Source organism: Nannobrachium achirus (assembly GCF_963921795.1).
Source record: "Nannobrachium achirus genome assembly, chromosome: 19".
Taxonomy (NCBI): Eukaryota; Metazoa; Chordata; class Actinopteri; order Myctophiformes; family Myctophidae; genus Nannobrachium; species Nannobrachium achirus.
This window is the reverse complement of record NC_137826.1, coordinates 52578656-52605701: the sequence shown is the minus strand read 5'-3', so window position 1 is coordinate 52605701 and position 27046 is coordinate 52578656. Positions and strand designations below refer to the sequence as shown.

The 27046-nt window shown below is 43.1% G+C and overlaps 1 protein-coding gene across 1 annotated transcript in view; it reads left to right on the top strand.

Annotated features, from left to right (window-relative positions):
- The window catches only part of sim2 (SIM bHLH transcription factor 2), a gene marked incomplete at both ends in the record, with an annotated part of 70192 nt that overhangs the window by 24791 nt on the left and 18355 nt on the right, over positions 1-27046 (top strand). The window contains 8 exons of the mRNA XM_080749549.1: positions 2826-2915; positions 11737-11845; positions 16153-16238; positions 20914-21113; positions 22230-22336; positions 23189-23336; positions 24624-24786; positions 26617-26946. Of these exons, the coding sequence (XP_080605675.1) occupies positions 2826-2915; positions 11737-11845; positions 16153-16238; positions 20914-21113; positions 22230-22336; positions 23189-23336; positions 24624-24786; positions 26617-26946 (1233 nt within the window). The remainder of the gene's footprint in view (positions 1-2825; positions 2916-11736; positions 11846-16152; positions 16239-20913; positions 21114-22229; positions 22337-23188; positions 23337-24623; positions 24787-26616; positions 26947-27046) is intronic.

Sequence of the window (27046 nt, the reverse complement as noted above, 5' to 3'; positions counted from 1 at the left end):
AGAGGTGAGTGCTAGGGAGGTGAGGTGGAGACTGAAGAGGTGAGTGCTAGAGGGGTGAGGTGGAGTCTGAAGAGGTGAGTGCTAGAGGGGTGAGGTGGAGACTGAAGAGGTGAGTGCTAGAGGGTGAGGTGGAGTCTGAAGAGGTGAGTGCTAGGGGGGTGAGGTGGAGTCTGAAGAGGTGAGTGCTAGAGGGGTGAGGTAGAGTCTGAAGAGGTGAGTGCTAGGGAGGTGAGGTGGAGACTGAAGAGGTGAGTGCTAGAGGGTGAGGTGGAGTCTGAAGAGGTGAGTGCTAGAGGGTGAGGTGGAGTCTGAAGAGGTGAGTGCTAGAGGGTGAGGTGGAGTCTGAAGAGGTGAGTGCTAGGGGGGTGAGGTGGAGTCTGAAGAGGTGAGTGCTAGAGGGGTGAGGTGGAGTCTGAAGAGGTGAGTGCTAGGGAGGTGAGGTGGAGACTGAAGAGGTGAGTGCTAGAGGGGTGAGGTGGAGTCTGAAGAGGTGAGTGCTAGGGAGGTGAGGTGGAGACTGAAGAGGTGAGTGCTAGGGAGGTGAGGTGGAGTCTGAAGAGGTGAGTGCTAGAGGGGTGAGGTGGAGTCTGAAGAGGTGAGTGCTAGGGAGGTGAGGTGGAGTCTGAAGAGGTGAGTGCTAGGGAGGTGAGGTGGAGACTGAAGAGGTGAGTGCTAGGGAGGTGAGGTGGAGACTGAAGAGGTGAGTGCTAGGGAGGTGAGGTGGAGTCTGAAGAGGTGAGTGCTAGGGGGGTGAGGTGGAGTCTGAAGAGGTGAGTGCTAGGGGGTGAGGTGGAGTCTGAAGAGGTGGGTGCTAGAGGGGTGAGGTGGAGTCTGAAGAGGTGGGTGCTAGAGGGGTGAGGTGGAGTCTGAAGAGGTGAGTGCTAGAGGGGTGAGGTGGAGTATTCAGATTACGGAGTGAGTCTGGAGTGAGTCTGCAGTCCTGACTACAACAAGGAGTTTATTCCACAGTTTGGGAGTCAGGAGAGAGAAGAGTCTAGGATGTGTGGAGCGTTGTCCCTGGTGTTTTAGGGAAGGGAGAAGAGTCTAGGACGTGTGGAGTGTTGTCCAGGGTGTTTTAGGGAAGGGAGAAGAGTCTAGGACGTGTGGAGCGTTGTCCAGGGTGTTTTAGAGAAGGGAGAAGAGTCTAGGACGTGTGGAGCGTTGTCCAGGGTGTTTTAGAGAAGGGAGAAGAGTCTAGGACGTGTGGGGCGTTGTCCAGGGTGTTTTAGGGAAGGGAGAAGAGTCTAGGACGTGTGGAGCGTTGTCCAGGGTGTTTTAGGGAAGGGAGAAGAGTCTAGGACGTGTGGAGCGTTGTCCAGGGTGTTTTAGAGAAGGGAGAAGAGTCTAGGACGTGTGGAGCGTTGTCCAGGGTGTTTTAGGGAAGGGAGAAGAGTCTAGGATGTGTGGGGCGTTGTCCAGGGTGTTTTAGGGAACGGAGAAGAGTCTAGGACGTGTGGAGCGTTGTCCAGGGTGTTTTATAGAAGGGAGAAGAGTCTAGGACGTGTGGAGCGTTGTCCAGGGTGTTTTATAGAAGGGAGAAGAGTCTAGGACTGTTGGAGCTGATATACTGTAAGTGAGCAGGAAGTTTCAGAAGTTAGCTTGGATCAGGTCAGAAGGTATGGGGATGCTATGCCTTTGATGGCCTTTATAGGCCAACATCAGTATTTTGTCAGTATTTTAGCTGGTTCAATATTTTTTTCTGGTGACTCATACTACCCTCCTAATATGTGAGCAGGCCGTGCATATATGGAGGGAGTTACAGTAGAGTCAAGCTTTGAGATGAGTGAGGCCTGGATAAGGAGCAGGGCAAACTCCTGAGGAATAATCCTCCAGACAGAGCGCTGTAATGTTGGGCCTTGAAGGACAACATTTTTGATAGATTGATTGAATACTTTAAACCACAGACACACACTTGCACTTTCTACCTGATGTTTTGGGCAGGTCATTATAGTTGAACATTTAAAAAAAATATATATACAAATTCTTCAAAAACTTTAGAATTTAAAGGTGATACACCATGAAAATGCACTTTTCCTATTTTAAAACTTTTTTTTTGGGTCCCACTAGCACCTTCTATCCTCACAAAGTCCCATTTCAGACCGTTGTGTCTTTCTCTGGTTTTGGGAAGGTGGAGGTTAAAAGCATCCCACGGGTTCTCAAAACAGGCTGTCCAGATTTGCTGCCGTTTGTGACGTCATAAACGGCAGTTTCAAAAATGTTTTTTTTTTTTTTTTCAAAAAGATTTATTTTTTCCGCAGTTCAGGCCAAAGGTGGTACTGCAGCTGAAAATGCTCTGAGAGCCATTCAAAAATGAGAGGCTCTCTATTCAGGAGTGGTAATTTAGCCTCAAACCTTTTGAAAAACGTTTTTGGGACAAACAATATGACAAATACTTTTTAAATGCATGGTGTATCACCTTTAACAGCTTTGTGCCACGTCAAGAGCATTGTAGATCTGTCTTTTTACGCTACTTTGTGTGAGAGTCACAACAAAGTATAGGATAGGCGATAGGGCATTCATGCTTGGTTGCGTGCGTGCGTGCTTGCGTGCGTGCGTGCGTGCGTGTCCGTGATGTGCAGATGAATACAATATGAATAAAATGTGACGGCAACTAAAGGGAATACATAAAGAAATGCTGTTGTTTTCAATAAATAAACAGTGGGAGCATTTCTAATAATGTACAGAATAGATCATGCTTTTTGTACTTTTGGACCAGTCTTGTGTGCGTGCATTATCCTTAATTAGCCCTAGCTCTGTGGTCCAAGGATGTGAACCACGGTGGCTTCTGTCTGATGATGTGTCTGCTCTCTCTCTCTCTCCCTCAGACTCTCGACGGCTTCGTTTTTGTCGTCGCATCTGACGGCAAAATCATGTACATCTCTGAGACGGCGTCTGTGCATCTGGGACTGTCCCAGGTACGTTTTAAAGGAGTAACGAACAGTCCACATGCAATGCAACCTGTCCTAGGTACGTTTTAAAGGAGTAACAGTCCACATGCAATGCAACCTGTCCTAGGTACGTTTTAAAGGAGTAACAGTCCGCAATGCTCCCAAAAGTGTCTTCCCTGTGCTCTTGACTTTGACTTGAGTCAAAGTATAGGTGCTCCTACTCAGATATAATGGTAACCGGTAGAGTCGCCAGAAAGAAACTCACAGAGATTTGTATTCTTGTATTTGTTTTACTGAGAATAAGGTTAGAAATAACTTTAGGATTACGCATATCTTTCTGAGGTTAAGGTTAGGATTAGGAATAGGGTTAGGTTTAACCTTTTAGGCATAGTTTACAGAGGTATATAAGGATATTAAAGATCTAATGGAAAATAACAGATAAGCCTTGCATTACCTTATCTTTTAGTTGACATTGTACCAGTGAACTGTACTGTCGTGAAACTGTACCTTTTCCTATCCAAAACTTCTAATAAATACCTCAATCAATCAATCAATCAATCAAAAGGCATGAACCATCAGCCCAGGCGAGTTTCTTTCCGGCGACTCTTCTGGTATTCAATATAATTATCTCATGTGTCCAGACTGTTGCCTCAATAGTTGTCTGGTTACGCAAGACAAGATTACTCAACTCTCCAGTAGGAGCGAGATCATTTAGCGACCTACAACCGGGTTGCGACGTGGTCGGTAGTTTTCAGCGACGGGTCGCTAAATCGAGCGACCGGGTCGCTAAATCACCGACCGCGCCGCTAAATCGATCGACCCGGTCGCTAAATCTACCGACCTGCCTGCAGTTTTAGGTCGGTAGATTTAGCGACCCGGTTGGTACATCTAGTGACCTGGTCGGAAGATTTTGCGCCCCAGTCGGTCGATTTAGCGACCCGGTCGCTCGCTTTAGCGGCGCGGTCGGTGATTTAGCGATGCGGTCTGTGATTTAGCGACCCGGTCGGGAGGTTGCGTGGCAGGTTAGCCTAACTGAGGTAAAATTAGTATACACTTGTAGGCTACTGTATGTTGGTTTGTTTACTGTTGTGTTGAGTGAGAAAACAATGTTGCTAATCACCTGGGGACCCGACAAAAGATATTTGGCGACGCAGTTTGGGAACCACTGACCTACAGTAATAGCCTAGGCCTACAACTATCTTGGACCAGACAAATCTGCCATTGCAAGCACAATTTGATCATATCCACGCAGTGTGATATAGTCTGGCAACGCGAGGCTAACAATCTCACCATGTCTTGTTGCAGTACAATTGTCGAGGAGATGGAAATCTCTCTCCCTCCCCCCCCTCTCTCTCTCTGCCTCTGTGTGTGTGTGTGGGCTCGTGAACGTTATTGCTCATCAGCGTGCAGGACCCTCACATAATCACCGTTTTAATTATGATTACGGTTATGTTTGGAGTGAACCAAGTGTCAGGAGCTACAGGCGTGGCTGTAGTTGTAGGCGTGGCATGCAGCAGCAGACACATGCAGGGGCGTCACAAGGGGTAGGAAAGTGGGACTGAGTTACCAGGGCCCAAGGTGGAGGGGCCCTAGTAACTTTATCTATTGAAAAATAGCAGATATACAAGCTCACAAAGTGAAAAGTTGTGAAAATGTGTGAAAATCTTTGAATATATGTATTTTTAAGCGAACATTTCTAACTCAAATTTTGCTTCTGGGGGGGGGGGGGGGGGTGTCCCTGGAACTAAATATTTTAAGATCGGGGTCCGTAGCCAAATACATATCATCTTGGGGGTCCTTGACATAGGTTTCTTGCACACATTTTCACGATTTTTCAAAAATAGCAGATCTACAAGCTCACAGCGCGGCACTCGGTGCCGCGCTGTGAGCTTGTAGATCTGCTATTTTTCAATAGTTAACATTCATGGGGGGCCCGCAGTGAATCCTTGTACCCAGGGCCCAGAATTTTGTGTGACGCCCCTGGACACATGGCACTGGGCTGGGATCCCAGACACGCTGCCTGTTCCACTCTCCATTCCACTCCTCCTACTCTCTCCATCTTGTCTCTTGTCACTAAGACTGCACCCCATCAACTCCTGCCATTGTTTTAACCACCTCAATCCTGGCCTCAACCACCTAACCCCAGGGGTCTTCAACAGGGGGTCCGGGGCCCTTAGGGGCTCCTCAGAGTTACTACAGGGGGTCCACCAAATCTTCCAATCCTTTTTATATTAACAACTCGAACCCTAGTGTCCATATTCTGAGAACTGTAGCCAGAAATAGCAGATCTACAAGCTGTAGATCGGCTATTTTCGGCAAAGAGCTTTGGTGAAGAGGGGAAAAAGAGCAGACTAAGAACAGAGTGAAAGGTCAAGTTAATTAGGTAATGACAGCTCAAGTGGTTAAATATCAGAGAAAACACAAATTGGCATGAATCCCAACTGTTGATTGTGCTGTCAAATAATGAAACTATATAGAATCTATGAAAAGGTTGTGGGGGTCCCTTCTTCATCTCTCTCTCAGCTAAGGGGTCCTTGGCCTGGAAACGTTGAAGACCCTGCCCTGACCTAACCTGTTGAAACAGGGAAAGCATCTGTGTCATTTTAGATGTTTGCTATACTGTATAGTGTATATATATATAGCAACACATTTCGTCGTTTAAAAAAAATAGCAGATCTACAAGCCCGTACTTGCTTAGTATTACATCTGCTATTTTTGAAAATATTTAAAAAATCTTGGTTAATTTCTTCTTTTTTTTAACACAAATCTTTTCTGGGGGTCCATTGCACGAAACGTGTTCAGACTGGGGGTCGGCAGGGCCAAATAATTACCATTGTGGGGGTCCTTGGAACAAAAAGTTTGAGAATTACCGGTTTAGAAGGCATTATTTTGTAGAATTGGCCTCAGGTGTTAAAGGGTTGTTAAAGTGAATTTATAGTCTGTATTATGACTCATTTGGATCCTTCCGTGGTTGTGAGGAGACGTGAAAATGTGACGCGTCATGAGGTGTTGTGCATTAAATCAGGGGTCTTCAACGTTTTCAGGCAGAGGACCCCTTAGTTGAGAGAGAGATGAAGCAGGGACCCCCTCACAACCTGTTCATAGATTCCATATAGTTACATCGTTTGACAGCACAAATATTAGTGTATTTTGGATTCATGTTAATATGGGTTTTCAGATGTTTTAACCACTTGAACCGTCAAAACTCGACATTTCACTCTTAGTACTTAGTCTGCTCTTTTTCCCCTCTACACCAAAGCTCTTGGCCAAAAATAGCCGATCTACAAGCTTATAGATCTGCTATTTTTGGCTAAAGTTCTCAGAATATGGACGGTAAGGTTCAAGTGGTTAATATGAAAAAGGCGAGAAAAAGAAAATAGGTTTCTACCACGCAAAGATTTGGAGGAGCCCCTGTAGCAACTCTGAGGACCCCCTAGGGGTCCCGGACCCCCCTTGCATTAAATTACTGCCATGCCGACAGACAACCCGTTTACTGTACAACACAACACACCAGGAAGTGTTATGAGGTCACATAGGGCTGTCACAATTATTACATAATCGTCTAATCGTGATTATTTGACATTATCGCAATTATTTTGTCATAATCGTGAATGTTGAAAAATGTCCGAAATAGTGGAAATAGCAGATCTACAAGCTCACAACGCGTCGCATCGCGACGCGTTGTGAGCTTGATGCGACACGTTGTGAGCTTGTAGATCGGCTATTTCCACTATTAAAGTTATTTTTTAAGTAGTAAGTTGTCAAATATGTCAGTAATTTCTTTGTATATTTAGGTTATGTGTCATATCTACCATGTACAACTTCAAAGCCTAAAAGCCAAACAGAAATGTAATCATCAACGACAAAATCGCCAATTATTTGAGTCACAATTAATCGTCATGTAAAATGTCATATCGTGACAGCCCTAAGGTCACATGCTCACATGGTATCAACACCATAGAACAGTGTTTTTGGTTGGGACAGCGGTTTCCAAACCCTTCAAGGGCGAGACCCAAAAGAGAGACAAGCACACAAGCTTGCAAGCTTGCAGCTCGGCTATTTTCACTACTTCTTAAAATATATATATATATTTTTAAATGTATGGAATTTCGTAGATGTGGGATTGTTTTGTTTTAACTCAAATAATTGTATTTCTAAACACACACACACACACACACACACACACACACACACACACACACACACACACACACACACACACACACACACACACACACACACACACACACACACAGACACACACACACACACACACACACACGGTGACCCATACAAATTGGTCTGTGACCCACGAACGGGTTCCGACACACTGTTTGCATGTCATATCAGCAAAGTTTCTCTTTAATTGAGATCGTAGTTCTAATCATTAAGGAGGACATATTAATTGATGCACCATATGCTGTACTGTACAGAAGATACACACGTTACAGTCGTTTACACAACGCCTGATGCCTAATTTATCATTCATACAAAAATAACGTAATTACAAAATATTGCTCTGATGAAGGCTCTCAGCTGAAACGTGCTAGTTTATTGGTGTGTGCCAGTGAAAAAGTGGAAATGTGAGTAGGCCTCTTGAAATGTGTGATTTGCTGCCTTTTGGGGATTTTCTATTTTATTTTTCAATTCCTATTTTTTTCTTTTACAAAAAATGTTTTCATGACTATTTTTCCAAAAATGTTGGTACTGCTATTTTCTGAAAATAGTAGTTTTACAACAATATTGCTCTTGCTATTTTTGGAAAGAGCACTTTTACAAAATACAGCTACTACAAAATATCCAAAGTAGCAATTTTACAAAATATTGATACTGCTTTTTTCCCCTGTTTTACAAGCTCACAACATGTCATTACAAGCACATTTTTGAGCGGGTAAAACTGCTATTTTGGGTGCAGAACAGCGAATATAAATCACACTCAACGACGGTCCTGATTTTGAGGTACAAGGAAGAAAACCAGAGACGTGTTTGTTCTGGACGTCTTCAGGCCAGAAGAACTTTTTTTTAATTTTATTTCCATCTACGTTGCTACAATCTGTTTCTGTCTGCTGTAAACTCTGAGAGGGAGGAATAAGTGAATTCTAATTCCTTTTGTAAACTGCATGTTATTTCCATACGTGTGTGTGTGTGCGTGTGTGTGTGTGTGTGTGTGTGTGCGTGCGTGCGTGCGTGCGTGCGTGCGTGCGTGCGTGTGGGCCTATAGTAGAATATACTACCGGTATATGGGATATAAATGGTCTCATAAGGAAACATTTTTGGGTCCTCATGATAAAAATGGTTCTTATATGGTTGAAAATCTATTTTTAGAGATACGTTTACAACCAGATAAAGTTGGGGCACCCGCTGGCCTAGCGGTCCAGGCAAATACCACATAGGCTCTGATGCCTGACAGCGTGTCACGGGTTCGAGTCCCGATCCTAACGACCTTTGCTGATTGCTGTGTTTACCTACTACGTTATTGTGCTATCGATAAAAACAGAAAAGACCACAAAAATATCAAAAAAGAAGGAAAGATTCAGGTTGGTGCTAGGATTATAGGATAAAACATTTAGATGTCAGCTTCAGGATTTGGAATTAGAGTAACATAATGCGCTGCACTGCAACGCACTGTGAGCTTGTAGATCTGCAATTCTTCGTCTCTCTGTCGGTTTACAGTAAAATATGCCAGAAAATGTTAAGAATTACATCAAAAAGGGGTCTAATTACCTTTCCATTCCATATAGCTACTCTTAGTCTATCGATAAATGTGTGCAATCTCTGTGTTCATGTCAAGGTGCAGGTTTATCCATATGTGTTGAAATATAATGTCCTTGTATTTGCTAGAGAATCACAGCGCTTACTTATTTATATCCATAATAATAGATTTTTGACACGTTTCACACAGATTTAATTTCTTTGCTAAATAGTTACTATATCGATTTTAAATCATTGAATCGAATCGCAACTTATCGACATGAACCATTATCGTCCATGTATCGTATCGTCAACCATGTATCGTAATGCGTATCGTATCGTTGTTAAAATGTATCGTTACACCCCTAGTTTCTGCTGTACAGTACATTGAGAATGTAAAAGTGGTCTGCAGATGTTGGTAGATAGAGTGAGGGCCAGTCATTAGTCAAGCTCATCAAAAACAATTACAAGCTAATGTAATGTTCTAGGAGCACTTTTCTTTTCTTTATTTCTTTCTTCGTAGAGATACTCTGTTGCAAGACAGTAAATTTTGATTTAGTTTTAGTCATACAAAATGTCATGTAGTATTTGTCATCTGCCATCTGAAATGTTCTACTTTTAGTCTAGTTTTAGTTGGCTAAATATAAGATTTTAATCAGGGTTAAATCTAGAGTTGATTTTAGGCGACTAAGCTGTATTTTGTCGTAATGCCTGATTTATATTTAGCTGTGTGCTGAGAATAGGTGATCTTCTCATTGTTATAGCGTGTTTGTTTGGTAAAAGGGGTCTCCCATTTCTCCAACTCTTTAATAAGCAGAAACTATATTTTCTGCTTATTTATTTTTTCCAACTTAGCTGTATGCCCAAAATAGACGATCTACAAGCTCACAACACGCTGTAAGCTTGTAGATGGACTATTATCAGAGCCCGCACACAACCAAGCATAAAATGGCTTCTACTTGATCTCTTCTCCACTCGTTCCCCCCTATCACTGTTGTTTAGTTGGTTGTCAAAATTGTATTTAGTCATAGTTTTAAACGTCATAGCTTAGTTTCTAGTTTTCGTCAATGAAAAAAGGTAGGCGAAGAACATTTTTTGTCATAGTTTTAGAAATTGAGCACAGCTTCCAACCACTGCGTTACGGTTAAGAAACATTCTAGGACAGGGCTGCCCAAAAGGTAGATCGTGATCTACCAGTAGATCACCAAGGGTGTGCAGGTAGACCAAATGACATGCCTCTAAAATATATAATTAAAATATAAAAAGAATATGTCAATATGACATCAAGAAGGGCCTGTCAACTCCCTTCATGGCTTCTAAAGTAGGCAAACCTCCAATGCAATACTGTGTTCAATAGTCAGTAGCATTACAAAGAACCCCAAAACCTACCACTTCCATACAGAATGGGATGAAGACATTTATTCCCCCAGTATTTCCCATTTATTTCCCCCTTACAGTAAGTGTGTTTGTCTAAAATGTAACGCCAGTGCTGCTATTCCAAAGCCCCCTTCAGGCCCTCAGCTAAAACATTTTGGATGGGTAGATCATGTTGAGCTAGTCATTTTAAAAGTAGATCTCACGTCAAAAAAGTGTGGGTACCCCTGTTCTAGGAGCTGGCGGTTCAGATCTTTACAAGGCGCGTACAGACGTAAAAATTGTTAAAGGAAAAAAAAAAGAAGATTGGCTCTCCTGTCCACAATGTTCTCTTTGAGCTGATCTCTTGTTCTTTTTGGAGTATTAACCCTGGCCAGCGTCCAGCTCACTCACATCTGGACGGGCGACGACAGAAAGGCCAGCATTCATGTGGAAACAGAGTTTTATGTGTGTGTGTGTGTGTGTGTGTGTGTGTGTGTGTGTGTGTGTGTGTGTGTGTGTGTGTGTGTGTGTGTGTGTGTGTGTGTGTGTGTGTGTGTGTGTGTGTGTGTGAGTGAGTGAGTGAGTGAGTGAGTGAGTGAGTGAGTGAGTGTGTGTGTGTGTGTGTGTGTGTGTGTGTGTGTGTGTGTGTGTGTAATATGTGCTATGATGGGCTGTTTGGCGATCGCTGTAACCGACAGAAATGCTGATACCCCGAACGGCTCACCTGACCCGGCAGCGCTAGACAGACGGACACTGTTGAGCCTGATTCACGCTCTGTCGTACGGTGGTGCCGCGGGCTGCACGTCGCTAGCTTGTAGATCTGCTATGTTTTTTCAGCGTGCAAAACTATCGTACGACGGATTAAGATTAAGAATTAGTTGCACTACATTTAGTTTAGTTTAGTCTATTTTGGTCATGAGCCATAGGCTATACTTATGACATCTCATAACATAAAAACTAGGGCTGGGATGCGATTACATTTTTTAATCTAATTAATTACAGGCTCTGTGATTAATTAATCACAATTAATCGCATTTTAATCGTACCTGAGAAGCATTTTTTTTTTCAAGTAAAACACATTTTGTTGTACAGGGGCAGCATAGCTCAGGGGTAGAGAACCCGTTATTAGAGCACGAAGGGTTCCCAGTTCGAATCCGGGCTCCCCCTGAGTTAATGTCGAAGGGTCCTTGGGCAAGACTCTGAACCCCACATTGCTCCCGGTGAGCAAGTTGGTGCCTTGCATGGTTTCCTCCGCCACTGGTGTATGAATGTGTGCGTGAATGGGTGAATGTAATGCACAATCTCTGTAAAGCGCTTTGGATAAAAGCGCTATATAAATGCACCATTTACCATTTAACAAGTGAATCAACAAGTGAGTTTTTTATATCTAAATTTCGCATCCACTGGGCCAAGCAAAGCGCTCTGATCGGCTACTTCTCCCTTTGCCTTTTTTTCTCTTCTTGGTTGGTGCATCGCTTTGATCCGTATGCCTGAAACTGAATGTTCTGTCGTGCAAAAACTAAGTGCGATTAAAAAGCTTTAAAGATTAAAAAGTCACATGCCATCACAAATATTCCTGGGTTTTTAAAGTAAAAACGAGAGAGAGAGAGAATACAAAAAGACTTAAGTGCACTCCGAAAATAGCCGATCTTCAAGCACATGCAACATGTTGCAGCATGACTTGTGAGCTTGTAGTTGTAGATCTCCTATTTTTGGGCATCAATGGTCAAATACTATCTATCTATCTATCTATCTATCTATCTATCTATCTATAGTTATTGTTGTTGTGGGTGTGTTGCAGGTGGAGCTGACAGGAAACAGTATATTTGAGTACATCCACCCGTCAGACCATGATGAGATGACAGCTGTGCTCAGCACGCACCAACCCCCCCACCATCACTTCCTGCAAGGTACGCAAACACTGTCATCACTTCCTGCAAGCGGTACTTGAACCAAAGATGGTTCATTTATGAAGAAACCGCAATAACGAAAGACATCTCCGGTTTACTTCTGGTATCTGTGTGCAGTGGACCTTTTCTTGGAGACATGAAGGTTGGAGACTTGGGGCTGTATTTTGATTGTCTTAAAGGACAACTTTGTTTTTTTACAACAAGGTTTCATATTTTAGATTGTAATTAGAGAAAAGAAAAAGCGAGTATTAAAATGTTCTCATTCGCTTCGTTCTATTGTTTTATCATGTTTACCGTGCTAAAATGTGGGGCATGCGTACGCATGGGGGCATGCGTACAAGTGGCTAAATATGTCTTTTTAGACACAACAAGCCAGCAGTTTCTTTATTGCCATTTACAGTGACACTTCTAGCCCCCATAGGTCACATCCAACCATGAAAGGTTGCATTGTATCTTGGGAATGGGCTTATTCTGCGTAAAATGACATATTTAGCCACTTGTATGCATGCCCCCAACCACTGAAATAATAATCTCTAAAACAATAGAAAGAAGTAAATTAAATAATTTTAACACTCGTCTTTTATATTCTAAAATATGAACACTTGTTGTAAAAAAATAAAGTTGTCCTTTAAGTACCAACTCTTATGACTTAACTTAAAGGCCTGTCCATACTGTCTCCGACCACCAAACCTTTCGTCTGAGAGTTCTGACTTTCCGACATGCTGCTTTCCCAACTCTAATTTGTGGTAATGCTTTTCAGAAGATGCGAGTGACGTCATTTTGTAGTTGAACCGATGAAAAGTTCGGTGGTCGAAGACAGAATGGACAGGTATTTAAGTTAAGGCATAAGATCTGGTACTTAACACAATCAAAATACAGCCCTTGGAGTCTATTCATTCCAATGGGAGGGTGAACGTGAACAAAGCTTCTGATCTAAACCATTCTTTAGCCCCATGGTCACTGAACTAAATATTGGACCCGATTGCCACACAATCTTCCCAAGATCTTCACACTATGGACTTTATTGTTGACCTTTCTCTGTCCCAGCAACATACTCTTGTGGGATCTATCACCAGTAAACACAGGCCGTTCGCGACATCTGCCGCAAAACGGCTCCCACTCAGGAGACCATTTTTAGCGTTTGTGTACCATGGATTTTCACTCCTGTCCCGTCCCACTCCCGCAGAAAAAATCCTGTCCCATCCCAATCCTGGGCCAGAGTAAAAAAAAAAATCCCGTCCTGTCCCACTCCTGTACAATGACTCCTGGTCCCATCCCGCTCCTGGTCAAAATCACTCCCGTACACATCCCCCTCCCGAAATAAATAATAATAATACAATCGCGCAGATGTTTTTCTATTTTGATCCATGTTATATTTGATATCATGTTTATTATTATATAATGTATAATTTTATAATGTTCGCAGTTCAAAGACCTCACTTTCCGGTGCAATTTATTTCTGCGATTCTCTGCATTGATGAACTGGTCTGGGATGATTCCCGCTCCTGCCCACTCCTGTTGATTTTCATTCCTGTCCCATCCCGATCCTGGCATTAATACAAATTTGACTCCTGTCCTGCGGGAATCCCACGGGACCCACGGGAATTCCTGTCAAATGTCATCCTCTATTCTATAGTAGCTCAACATTGGGATGGTGCATCTTTCTAAATCAAGCATCTTCACTTTAACCAAAGATCCTTGTGCCTCGGGGAGTTATCAGTCCGTCGGGCTGTTATATATCGTCATTCACCGCGGAGCCATTCATTATCCCGCGTATTACCCGGCTACTAAATAAAATCAATAATTCGACTCAAAACTAAAAACAAAACAAAGTGTTTCCTTGTTCACAGACGGCTGGAAGTGTTCCACAAGTGTTGCGCTGGGCGTCCCCCCCAGCGCGACACGGTCGCCTTGGAAAACAAGGAAGTGGTGATTAGATAGAATCCATTTTCAGATACTACGTTGTCTATTTCTTGCTTAAAATATTTTTAAAAACATTCTTGAGAGCAATGTTTAGTTCTAAATGTCGCTGTGTGTGTGTTTACATGGCTGACATGTTGGATACAGCACAAGATTCACACAGTGCAGCTTGACTGCAGCAGGTGCTCTGAGTCTTTGATTAGGCAGCGGTCTGTTATAGAGCGGAGCGGTCTGTTATCAGGGAATATCGGACCTCTGATTTCAGCGCTTGACCAATCAGAATCAAGCATTCAAACAAGCCAGGTAATAAAGTAAGATAGCCAATCCCACCACGTACACCTCACCACTAGTATGAAACAATGGCACACTTGTGGTCTCCTAAGAGGGTGTGGTTGCCCCCTCCTCCCCACCCCCTCATCTCTCCATCCCCTTTAATGAACTCAAGCCAATAGTGGGTATTTGTGAACGTCTTGTGCTTCTGGTCTGCTAAGCAGTGGCTCTCAAACATTTTTTCGTGTCAAGGACCCTCATATTGAAATGTAGGCTATTTCCCCCCGGACCCCCATCTCAAATATGTTTTGTGCAAGGGACCAAAGCAAAGCGAAGATTTGAGTTAAAGGTGTTCGCTGTATTCCCCGTCCCCCGTATTGAAACAACTGTAGCAATATCACCTCTTCTACCACTTTTTCTAGTCACATGATCAAATACTGGATTCTGATTGGTTTAAAACAGTGGTAAATGAGCCAACTCCAGTGACTTTCTCAAAGTCCCCGGATGCGTTGTCATGCTAATGAGGCACATGCGCCACATGTTTGCCACTCGCCTGGCGGCTCGTGGCACAACCCTGAAACAGTGGTAAATCAGCCAACAACCCTCTCCCTCTCATGGTAAATGGCTTACATGCAAATCAAACACGTAGTGAGTTGTGTGAATTATCATTTTGTTCTCCTCGTGGGGAAGAAATGTCACGGTCGGGTGGAAACATTATATATATGTTTACTTTTCAGGAAATGAAAACCTGTGTTCCAGTGTATCAATGCATTTTCTGGACTATAAGGCGCACCTGACTATAAGGCGCACTGTCAATGAATGGTCTATTTTCAAACTGTTTTCATATATAAGGCGCACCTGACTATAAGGCGCACATAATAGACACTACCGTTGCGTTATGCATCCAACAGATGGAGCTGTGCTAAAGGGAATGTCAATGTCAATGAATGATCCATATATAAGGCGCACTGGACTATAAGGCGCACTGTAGTTTTTTTAGAAAATTAAAGGCTTTTAAGTGCGCCTTATAGTCCGGAAAATACGGTAATTGTTTAGTCACACGCTCTGGTTAATACTTTTCATTCAATACTCATCAAACCCACGGAAACACTTTCACTTTGAAAACGTTCCAAACATTATGAAAGTAGCAGATTCAGGATCTTGTGAATCTGCTATTTTCACTAAGACCATAAGATTGGCATTCATTTACAGACCAAAAACACTATGGGTTGCAATACCTCCCATTGGAAGCCAATGCATCCAAACCGCCATGTTTACATGTTTTAGGACGGTTGTACACAATCTGCTCACGGCCATCAAACTAGCTTACCTTTGCGAATTTATAGAAAAAATAGCCATCCATTATTTCCTATCGCGGTCTTGTGTACAAGACGGCTTCATCGCTAAGGGAGTCATCAAAAAAAAAAACTCAACATTATGTGAGTTTGCATCAGTTTTCAGACATGAAATAGAGAAAGTAGATCCAGGCTGAGAAAACGCCTAGAGAAGTGATCCCGCCGCCATTGCTGTTTATGTGCGCTGAAGAAAACAGACGAGCATTACGGGAGCTGCTGCTACTGTACACACCCGCTCCACCCCTCATCTGCTCAGACAGGCTGTGGCGGGGAAAAGAACGAATGCTCATAATGGCGTCGGGGACATGCAGAAGAAAAAAAAAGACGAGCGTCCGTTTAGCAGTAAAAGAGTCAAACAATGTCACACTCAGCAACATTGCGGCTGTATGGAAAGCTTGAATTATCCTCTTTCTATCTGCAAAGTGTTTGTTTCATAAAAATCCACCGTAGACATGTTACTTTCTGTCAATAAAGTGCTGAACTTTGGAAGCACTCGTCTTCAGTAACGCATCGTCCCACTGCCTCCTGCATTATCTGCAAGTTAGAACTAGGTGGGAGACAGGACTGTTGAGTGATTTCCCACGAGCGCTTCCAAACTCACTGATTGCAAAGAAACTGATGCATTGGCTGCCAATGGCTGCCAATGAGAGCTATTGCAACCCTAGATTCAACATATTAAAAAAAAAGATCTAGTGTTGCAATATGCGGCTATGGAGATACAAGGTTTGTGCCTGTCAGCAACGCTGTACATTTGTGTTCCAGAGTATGAAATGGAGCGCTCCTTCTTCCTCAGGATGAAGTGTGTCCTGGCCAAACGCAACGCAGGCCTAACGTGTGGAGGATATAAGGTGGGTTCACTAGGTATGTTACAGTCTGTTATGTTATGTTACAGTATGTTATGTTAACGTGTGGAGGATATAAGGTGGGTTCCTCTAGGTATGTTACAGTCTGTTATGTTATGTTACAGTATGTTATGTTAACATGTGGAGGCTATAAGGTGGGTTCACTAGGTATGTTACAGTCTGTTATGTTATGTTACAGTATGTTATGTTAACGTGTGGAGGATATAAGGTGGGTTCACTAGGTATGTTACAGTCTGTTATGTTATGTTACAGTATGTTATGTTAACGTGTGGAGGATATAAGGTGGGTTCACTAGGTATGTTACAGTCTGTTATGTTATGTTACAGTATGTTATGTTAACATGTGGAGGATATAAGGTGGGTTCACTAGGTATGTTACAGTCTGTTATGTTATGTTACAGTATGTTATGTTAACATGTGGAGGATATAAGGTGGGTTCAGCTAGGTATGTTACAGTCTGTTATGTTATGTTACAGTATGTTATGTTAACATGTGGAGGATATAAGGTGGGTTCAGCTAGGTATGTTACAGTCTGTTATGTTATGTTACAGTATGTTATGTTAACATGTGGAGGATATAAGGTGGGTTCAGCTAGGTATGTTACAGTCTGTTATGTTATGTTACAGTATGTTATGTTAACGTGTGGAGGATATAAGGTGGGTTCAGCTAGGTATGTTACAGTTACAGTCATACTAGATCTGTTATAAGGTGGGTTCCTCTAGGTATGTTACAGTCATACTGTATCTGTTACTGTATAAGGTGGGTTCACTAGCTGTGTTACAGTCATACTGTATCTGTTACTGTATAAGGTGGGTTCCCCATGGTATGTTACAGTCTGTTATGTTATGTTACAGTATGTTATGTTAACGTGTGGAGGATATAAGGTGGGTTCACTAGGTATGTTACAGTCTGTTATGTTATGTTACAGTATGTTATGTTAACGTGTGGAGGATATAAGGTGGGTTCACTAGGTATGTTACAGTCTGTTATGTTATGTTACAGTATGTTATGTTAACGTGTGGAGGATATAAGGTGGGTTCACTAGGTATGTTACAGTCTGTTATGTTATGTTACAGTATGTTATGTTAACGTGCGGAGGATATAAGGTGGGTTCACTAGGTATGTTACAGTCTGTTATGTTATATTACAGTATGTTATGTTAACGTGTGGAGGATATAAGGTGGGTTCACTAGGTATGTTACAGTCTGTTATGTTATATTACAGTATGTTATGTTAACGTGTGGAGGATATAAGGTGGGTTCACTAGGTATGTTACAGTCTGTTATGTTATGTTACAGTATGTTATGTTAACGTGTGGAGGATATAAGGTGGGTTCACTAGGTATGTTACAGTCTGTTATGTTATGTTACAGTATGTTATGTTAACGTGCGGAGGATATAAGGTGGGTTCACTAGGTATGTTACAGTCTGTTATGTTATGTTACAGTATGTTATGTTAACGTGTGGAGGATATAAGGTGGGTTCACTAGGTATGTTACAGTCTGTTATGTTATGTTACAGTATGTTATGTTAACGTGCGGAGGATATAAGGTGGGTTCACTAGGTATGTTACAGTCTGTTATGTTATGTTACAGTATGTTATGTTAACGTGTGGAGGATATAAGGTGGGTTCAGCTAGGTATGTTACAGTTACAGTCATACTAGATCTGTTATAAGGTGGGTTCCTCTAGGTATGTTACAGTCATACTGTATCTGTTACTGTATAAGGTGGGTTCACTAGCTGTGTTACAGTCATACTGTATCTGTTACTGTATAAGGTGGGTTCCCCATGGTATGTTACAGTCTGTTATGTTATGTTACAGTATGTTATGTTAACGTGTGGAGGATATAAGGTGGGTTCACTAGGTATGTTACAGTCTGTTATGTTATGTTACAGTATGTTATGTTAACGTGTGGAGGATATAAGGTGGGTTCACTAGGTATGTTACAGTCTGTTATGTTATGTTACAGTATGTTATGTTAACGTGTGGAGGATATAAGGTGGGTTCACTAGGTATGTTACAGTCTGTTATGTTATGTTACAGTATGTTATGTTAACGTGCGGAGGATATAAGGTGGGTTCACTAGGTATGTTACAGTCTGTTATGTTATATTACAGTATGTTATGTTAACGTGTGGAGGATATAAGGTGGGTTCACTAGGTATGTTACAGTCTGTTATGTTATGTTACAGTATGTTATGTTAACGTGCGGAGGATATAAGGTGGGTTCACTAGGTATGTTACAGTCTGTTATGTTATGTTACAGTATGTTATGTTAACGTGTGGAGGATATAAGGTGGGTTCACTAGGTATGTTACAGTCTGTTATGTTATGTTACAGTATGTTATGTTAACATGTGGAGGATATAAGGTGGGTTCAGCTAGGTATGTTACAGTCTGTTATGTTATGTTACAGTATGTTATGTTAACGTGTGGAGGATATAAGGTGGGTTCAGCTAGGTATGTTACAGTTACAGTCATACTAGATCTGTTATAAGGTGGGTTCCTCTAGGTATGTTACAGTCATACTGTATCTGTTACTGTATAAGGTGGGTTCACTAGGTGTGTTACAGTCATACTGTATCTGTTACTGTATAAGGTGGGTTCCCCATGGTATGTTACAGTCTGTTATGTTATGTTACAGTATGTTATGTTAATGTGTGGAGGATATAAGGTGGGTTCACTAGGTATGTTACAGTCTGTTATGTTATGTTACAGTATGTTATGTTAACGTGCGGAGGATATAAGGTGGGTTCACTAGGTATGTTACAGTCTGTTATGTTATGTTACAGTATGTTATGTTAACGTGCGGAGGATATAAGGTGGGTTCACTAGGTATGTTACAGTCATACTGTATCTGTTATCTGTTACTGTATAAGGTGGGTTCTCCTAGGTGTGTTACAGTCTGTTGTTATGTTACAGTATGTTATGTTAACGTGTGGAGGATATAAGGTGGGTTCCTCTAGGTATGTTACAGTCATACTGTATCTGTTATCTGTTACTGTATAAGGTGGGTTCTCCTAGGTGTGTTACAGTCTGTTGTTATGTTACAGTATGTTATGTTAACGTGTGGAGGATATAAGGTGGGTTCCTCTAGGTATGTTACAGTCATACTGTATCTGTTGTGTCTGTTCATTCTGCATTCTCCCATTAAGACCTTGAGTTATTTTACACTTTAGCTTTTGAAAAATAGCAGACATTTGTAACTCAAATATTTGCTTCTGGGGGGTCCCTGGAACAACATGTTTTGAGATGGGGGGTCCGCTGCCAAATACATGTAATTTTGGGGGTCCATGAGTTACACATTTTCACTTATAGCATTAATTACAGTCAAGCGTACCATAAAATACAGTATTTAAAGCCAACTTTTAGATGTTTTCTGCTTGCTGAGCCTTTACGCTGTCCATGGTGCTGAACGCTGCATGTTGGAGTTAAGGTCAATCATAGATTTATACATTGTGTGGCCTTTAGAGTTTAGAGTTTAGAATGTGCTATGGTAAGGTTGAGACTGCATTGGAAAGGTTGGTCTAAGTCGGGGGGGTCAGCAACCCGCGGCTCTATGCCGCATGCGGCTCTTTAGCGCCACTCTAGTGGCTCCCTGGAGCTTTTTCAAATATGTATTAAGGGAAAAAGATAGGGGGGGAAATAGATATTTTTTTGTTTTAATATGGTTTCTGTAGGATGACACAAACATTCTTAACGCTTTCCAATGCTGTAAAATGTGTAGAATAAATATTAAATGTAATGCAGCCTACTTAGTCATTTTGACAGTAGGCTAATATTGCTAATATAGACTTTTAATATCGTCACTGTCGGGCAGAAACCTTGTATCTCCAAGTTTCAAATGTGTATGTTTTTTTTTTTCGCAAAGTAAAGCCCTGCTTCATCATACAGGACTGACGCACAAAAGTAGTGAAAACAACAGATCTACAAGCACACAACGCCTCGCGATGCGAGGCGTTGTGTGCTTGTAGATCGGCTGTTTTCACTAGTTTAGTTCATTTTGTAAAAGATAAATACAAAACAAAGTTTTGGACATACAAGGCTTCCACCCGACAACGACGATATACAAGGCTTTTATAATTTTGTGCGGCTCCAGACAGATTTGTTTTTAGTTTCTTTGGTCCAATATGGCTCTTTAAACATTTTGGGTTGCCGACCCCTGGTCTAAGTTGTGTCAAAGCATTATTTATGTTGTTTTTAAAGGTAAAGATTGTAAGTCTATAGTTGAGATATTAGAGTAATGTGAGTAATCCACGCCATTGTTATTATTTTTACATTCTTAAAGTCATACTGTGTAAACTTTTCAATTAAAAGATTTTATATAATCTCTAAAACAGATTCAGCTCCAGTGCAAAAAAATAAAAAATAAAATCTTTCTACATAATTGTGTTTTTGGCAAATTCTCTTGACACTATTAAAGAGTAAACACAAGTGTCTGCCCAGGACACTCGCACCAGAATGGTTCAAGCACCAGCATTTAATGTTAATAAATACTTTTTCTGACAACATGTTGTTGCGCTCCAAAATATACTCTGCCCGCAGCAGCACTTCTGTACAGACAAACGCTGTAATGGCACAGAACTACCAGAGGCCAAAAATGCCTACTAAAATGCATGTTACGCAGTTTCAAACTGTTGGTTTGTGTGTGTTGTTTCCCAGGTGATCCACTGCAGCGGCTACTTGAAGATACGTCAGTACATCATGGACATGGCGCTGTACGACTCCTGCTACCAGATCATCGGCCTGGTGGCTGTGGGCCACTCGCTGCCCCCTAGTGGCATCACAGAGATCAAGCTCCACAGCAACATGTTCATGTTCCGCGCCAGCCTGGATTTCAAGCTCATCTTCCTGGACTCCAGGTACGGATGTGGGCGTGGCCAAGAGCAGCGGTTCTCAACCTGTGGGTCAGGGCCATTAAGCCCCCAGAACCTGGAACGGCAGTTAAACGCTACTGCGCGTGCGTATGCTAATGCTAATGCTACTGCGTACCCTTAGTGCGCCTGCTCGTTGCTTAACACTTCCGTGACAAATATTGGCCTACTTTTTTAGGCCAATTTTACTTCTACTGGCAGTCTTCCGGGTGCTTCAAGCGGGGACTGAGCATTGGTCCCACCAGGTTAACATTCACCAGGTTAACATTCACCAGCATCGGCAGGTTAGCATTTCACCAGGTTATCATGGCACCGCTTCAAAACGCCACTGAGAAACAGCTGGGGGCGGGACGGTCCACCCTCGTATGGACAGGGCCCAATGTGCAAGTTCACAGCACATTGTGTTGTTATGTGTCGGATGTAAATTAGAATCTTGGCTAAATCCGGTGCATTTACATTGAGGTAATGTTCGTTAATAAGCATTGTCCCGTCTAAATAAACAAATAAAATAACAAAGTCGTGTTGTGAACTTGTAGGTTGGCTATTTCTTTCTTTGAAACATTATTATTTGTGGTTAAATGCAATACATTTCAGTGTAGAACTATGTGTTTTCACTTTTTTTTAAAACATGGGTCAAAAGAATGGGTGAATTAACCCTTTGTTAGCCTTCTGGTTGGTCCCTGACTGACCAACCAGCAGGCTCTATCTGCCTTACCCGCCCTGGTTCTGCCTTTTTTAAGTTGAATTTGCTAAAACATAAATGTTAGGGAAATAAAAACATTAAAAAACATGCTGAGTCACTATGCTGCCACTGAGTAGCTCCATTTTACTGAAACCAAGTTTGAAATTAGAATTGAACACTCAGAATAACAATACGAAGCAACTGAATTAAAATTGTAGTGGATGGAGTGTCCCACCAAATGTCCCACCAAGACACAGCAACCAATGGGTGTGAAGAGGGGCGGGACAACGGGTGGGACTTGACAAAGAGTGAATTGACGGTCTAGGTCTAGGACTAGTTGGACCAATGCTGTATAAAATGACTGCTGGGTGAATGGATGGTTAGAATGATTGTCAACACCTGGGTGTTGTGTGGGGAGGCAGGGTGGCTGAGTTGACGGGCTACGAGCCTCAGGACCTGATAGAGAAGACCCTGTATCACCACGTCCACGGCTGTGATGTGTTCCACCTGCGCTTCGCCCACCATCTGTGTGAGTACAACCTAAATCACATCTACAGTATGTGAGTACATCCTACACTAGTAAGACGCCTCAGGGCGACATGCGACCAGTCGTGCCAATTCTTGGTCATCTGGCTAGTGATGTATACCGGACCATATATGGAGATCCATGTACTGTATAGTATATCCCTTTTATGCCCATACATGGAGATCCCTGTCTGAACCAGCCACACAGACATGGGCTGTCTTCCTCCATATATGGGCATTCCCATATGAAGTCCTGTTAGATATGGGCTTAATATTGATGACATCAGGGATCTCCATATGGGCATAAAAGGGATTCTGTTAGAGCGGTTCCCATGACATCACAATATACAATATCTTTTATGCCCATACATGGAGATCCCTATCTGAACCAGCCACACAGATATGGGCCATGTCTTGGCCATCTGGCCAGTGATATATATCGATGACATCAGGGATCTTCATATATGGGCATAAATTCTGGGGAATACCTATATATGGACTTTTACACAGGTGATGTCACCTGTGATATCACCTGTGATGTCACAGTGATGTGTCAAGGGAACCACAGTGTCAGGCGTGTCCTTCAGATACACGGATACGTGGACAAGATGTGCCGGACATCACAGTGACATCAGAGCATGATGTCAGAGCGGCAAACACATAGAACGTAAAAATGTGCACACGTCAACACGTCTACACGAGGACAAGCTGTGACATTTCTCACAGTAAACTGTGACCTTCTAATAGTTAAGATGGGCTAAACGCAGGACACAATTATTTCCAGGTGTGTCCATGCATAATGACAAATATCACAACAACATAAATCACATGTTTCTCCCCTCTTCTTGTGCCGTAGTGCTGGTGAAGGGCCAGGTCACCACTAAATACTACCGCATGTTGTCCAAGCACGGAGGCTGGGTGTGGGTGCAGAGCTACGCCACCATCGTCCACAACAGCCGCTCGTCCAGACCACACTGCATCGTCAGCGTCAACTATGTCCTCAGGTGAGCACAGGCCGCACTGCATCGTCAGCGACAACTATGTCCTCAGGTGGCCACATCCCGACACTCAAACTCCCATCCTCGCGTTCCGCCTTAGCGCTGCGTCTGATGTGTCAGGCAGCCAGATCACTCCGGAGCCCAGTTAAAGGTTGTCATTGGAGGAGGAGGAAAAAAAGGAAAACCAGTATCCATACATGTTTGCCTGGTGTTGCCAGCCTCTATCACACTCTTTGGGAAGAGATTCTGGGATTTCAGAAAGAGCTTTCATTTCTGGGGGCTAAAGCCTAGTGACGGGAGCCCCAAACCACATGCCCCAAGCATACAACCCTGATTGGCCAACCCTTGAAGCTGGTTGAGGAAATAGAATCTCAATGGATCGGTTCCAGACCGTACACCACTACCGCCAGGGGGTGTTGTTGTGTTCGGTCTGGTTTATTAACCAGGCAACATACATGTCACACATTCCAATGAATAAACCTCTGCTAATAGACATGCAGGATACACATGTGTTCTCCCTTATCCTCACTCCAAGCGGCTTGAGGAGGCTGCTCTCTCCTTGCTCAAATGAACATTTGGGATGTGATTTCCAGGTCCTTATAGCAGGAAGGAGAGACTTTACACAAGTGGCAAATGGCAAACCGACGTCTACTTTTTGAGTGATGATATAGGAGCTACGACAGAGTAGAATAAGGGACGCAGGCACTGAAATGGATTTGAAGCTATAGACGTACTGTTGGCGATGCTAGTAGACGTGTTATTGTCTGTGTGTCTTTCTTCCCTCTGCATCAAATCTCTGCGCCAAAAGAACCAAACACTAGAAAAATGTGTCTCTGCGCCAGATAGGAGCATGCGCCAGGCACAGCGTACCACAGGAAAACAATAGCGTTGCTATAGCAGAGCGTTTCTATTAAACAAGTATAGGGGCGTCGATCGCCCCTTAACGTAAGAGACAAGCTATGCTTCCTTTATTTAGATAGTTATGCTTAATTTATACACCATCGTACAAGAGTAAATCAAACTTTAGACACAACGCACACGTAGTGTAGGCCTATGTAAGTGAAGGTGGGTGCATGTGGAATTTAATGTGAGGTCCTCATACAGTAAATGTAGCTTATCACAATCATATGTGTGTGTGTGTGTGTGTGTGTGTGTGTGTGTGTGTGTGTGTGTGTGTGTGTGTGTGTGTGTGTGTGTGTGTGTGTGTGTGTGTGTGTGTGTGTGTGTGTGTGTGTGTGTGTGTGTGTGCGTGCGTGCGTGCGTGCGTGCGTGCGTGCGTGCGTGCGTGTGCAGTGACATAGAGTACAAGGAGCTGCAGCTGTCTCAGGAGCAGAGCCGCAGCAGTAAGTCCTCTCTCAGCTATAAGAGCAGCCCGGCCTCATCTCAGGACCGCAAACAACTCAAGACCAAGACTGTCAAGATAAAGAGCAAGCTGAAGACATCACCCTATCCACAGGTAGGAGCAGATTATACTAACTATTAAGATATACATGCATATAAGCCAAAGCTCTTTGTCTACCGAGCAATCTTCGTTCCTACTCTCACCTATGGTCATGAAGTGTGGGTCATGACCGAAAGTATAAGGTCGCGGGTGCAAGCGGCCGAAATGGGTTTCCTCAGGCGGGTCGTGGTCAAATACATATAATTCTAGGGGTCCTTGGTCCTGCTTTTAGGTACTCTGAGAAAGCGCATCTCCCAACCACCATAGGGACTCTGAATCCCCCGTACATAACCAGCAGATCCAAAGGACTAGGACTAGGTGGTGGAGGGTGTGAGGGTGGTGGAGGGTGTGAAGGGTAAAACCCTGCTAAAAGCACATAGAGTTAACACAGAAATCGCAAATTTAATGCAATTTCCGAATAGTAAAGTATAAAATACGGCTAGCATGATCAAGAACACAAGATAGTAAAAGGCACAAAGCATTATAATTGACTTCACCGTTAGAAATAATGATTTGTTGGCTTTAAGTCCAGCTATTTTCTGTTATAGTTTCCTCTTCTAAACTGACGTCAGCACCAGGAAGTTGCTGAGAAATCTGCTGAGTGGGCGGGCCGTGAATAGGACTAATAGCGACTTTAAGCTTTGAGACGGCTACGGCAGATGACAACGGTAACCGGAAATGATCAGCTCTCGATAGATAAACCTGCCGCCGGCGCGGCCGTCTCTACCATGGCAGAGGCTACCTTTCCACGTAGTGGCTACAACGTCTGCGGTGTAGACGCGTCGCCATGGGAACCAAAGAGTTCAGCGAAAGGGGTGGGACCCCGTCGCCGACGGCTGTTTGCTAAACGATTTGGACCGCAACGGTGATTGCGTCATAGCAGCCGTAGTCCCGCCTCACGTCGCGGTAGTAGAAACGGGCCGCTTAAACTGCCTAATGTTTGAGCAGGACAGCAGTGCTGAGAGCATCAGCAGCAACATGACATGCAGCATAAGGAGAGCAGGAATGAGCAGTGAAAACTTCCAGTTTAAATAGAGCAGTCTGCTTTGAAATTAGTGTGTGATTTGGCCAACGCAGACAACACAATTGAAAATAAAAGGATATCTGATACTAAGTGTTTTGAGAATCACTCTAGACAGATATACAAACGCTTGCACTTGTTCAGACCTGTAATTAATTTGCTCTGTGATCTCTTCCTTTGGGTACATTCATTGGGCATACTGTGCGTGTACTGCTACCTGTGAAATGTAAACTAGTTTAGTATTTAGTGTACATTCTGTATTTTTGGAGTTCTTAGGTATCTGTTTGTGTATCATGGATGTTCTATTTTTTTGTTGTGATGTCTTGTATGTAAGCAAGGATTGTGTAATTTTTTATTTCTGCCTCTTGGCCTGGACACACTCGAAAAAGAGATCATGTCTCAATGTGTTTTTATGTGGTTAATTAAATAAAGGTTAAAAAAAAAAGTGCTGCTAGGAACGTTGCGAGCTTCGTGTTTTCGCCTTCCTCTGCCATATTGCCGAGTTTCATAAAAAGCGACTGCACGGTCAAGCCACGACAGAAAAAGTGGCGGAATAATGAGAAAGTACAATATCAATGAGTGGATTTTGCCACTTTGTGGCTTTGCCACTAATAATGGTGGTATAAGAGAAGCAACAACACATCTAGTACATCTGAACTGTCGCTGGAGTTGCTGGAGTTGTTGTTAACAACATAAATCTTGTATGGGGGCACAATATGTTTTCAGATGGGACTGAGTGGCCAAAAAACATTCATTTGTTATGTCCTCTGCATCTGTTTCTCAGCCAACGTAACGGGCGTTTATGTCTTTCTTTCCACCACCAGCAGGGCGGCGCTTCATTCCAGGCGGACAAGCCGAGTGTCTCCCCTCAGTCCTCAGGCGTGTGGAAGGACCACCCACCATACCCGCTGGCTTCCTGTAAGGACCACCCCCCATACCCGCTGGCTTCCTGTAAGGACCACCCCCCATACCCGCTGGCTTCCTGTAGAGAACAGAGCTACGGCTCCACTCAGGAGGTGGGCGACGTGTCCTGCAGCGCCCCCTACAGCCTGCCCCTGCCCTACCCCTACAGCCACATGCACCTGGAGCCTCAGATGAGGCTGCGCAGCACCTTGAGCACCTCGCCGGGGGGCTCGCTGCCGTCCCCCACACAGGTTAGTACGGTTTAGTCTCGCGTAGCCAGACAACTATTCCATAATCTCCGAATGCTATATAGAGTCTGGAACGGCAGCTCCCGAACGGGGAGTATCGGAA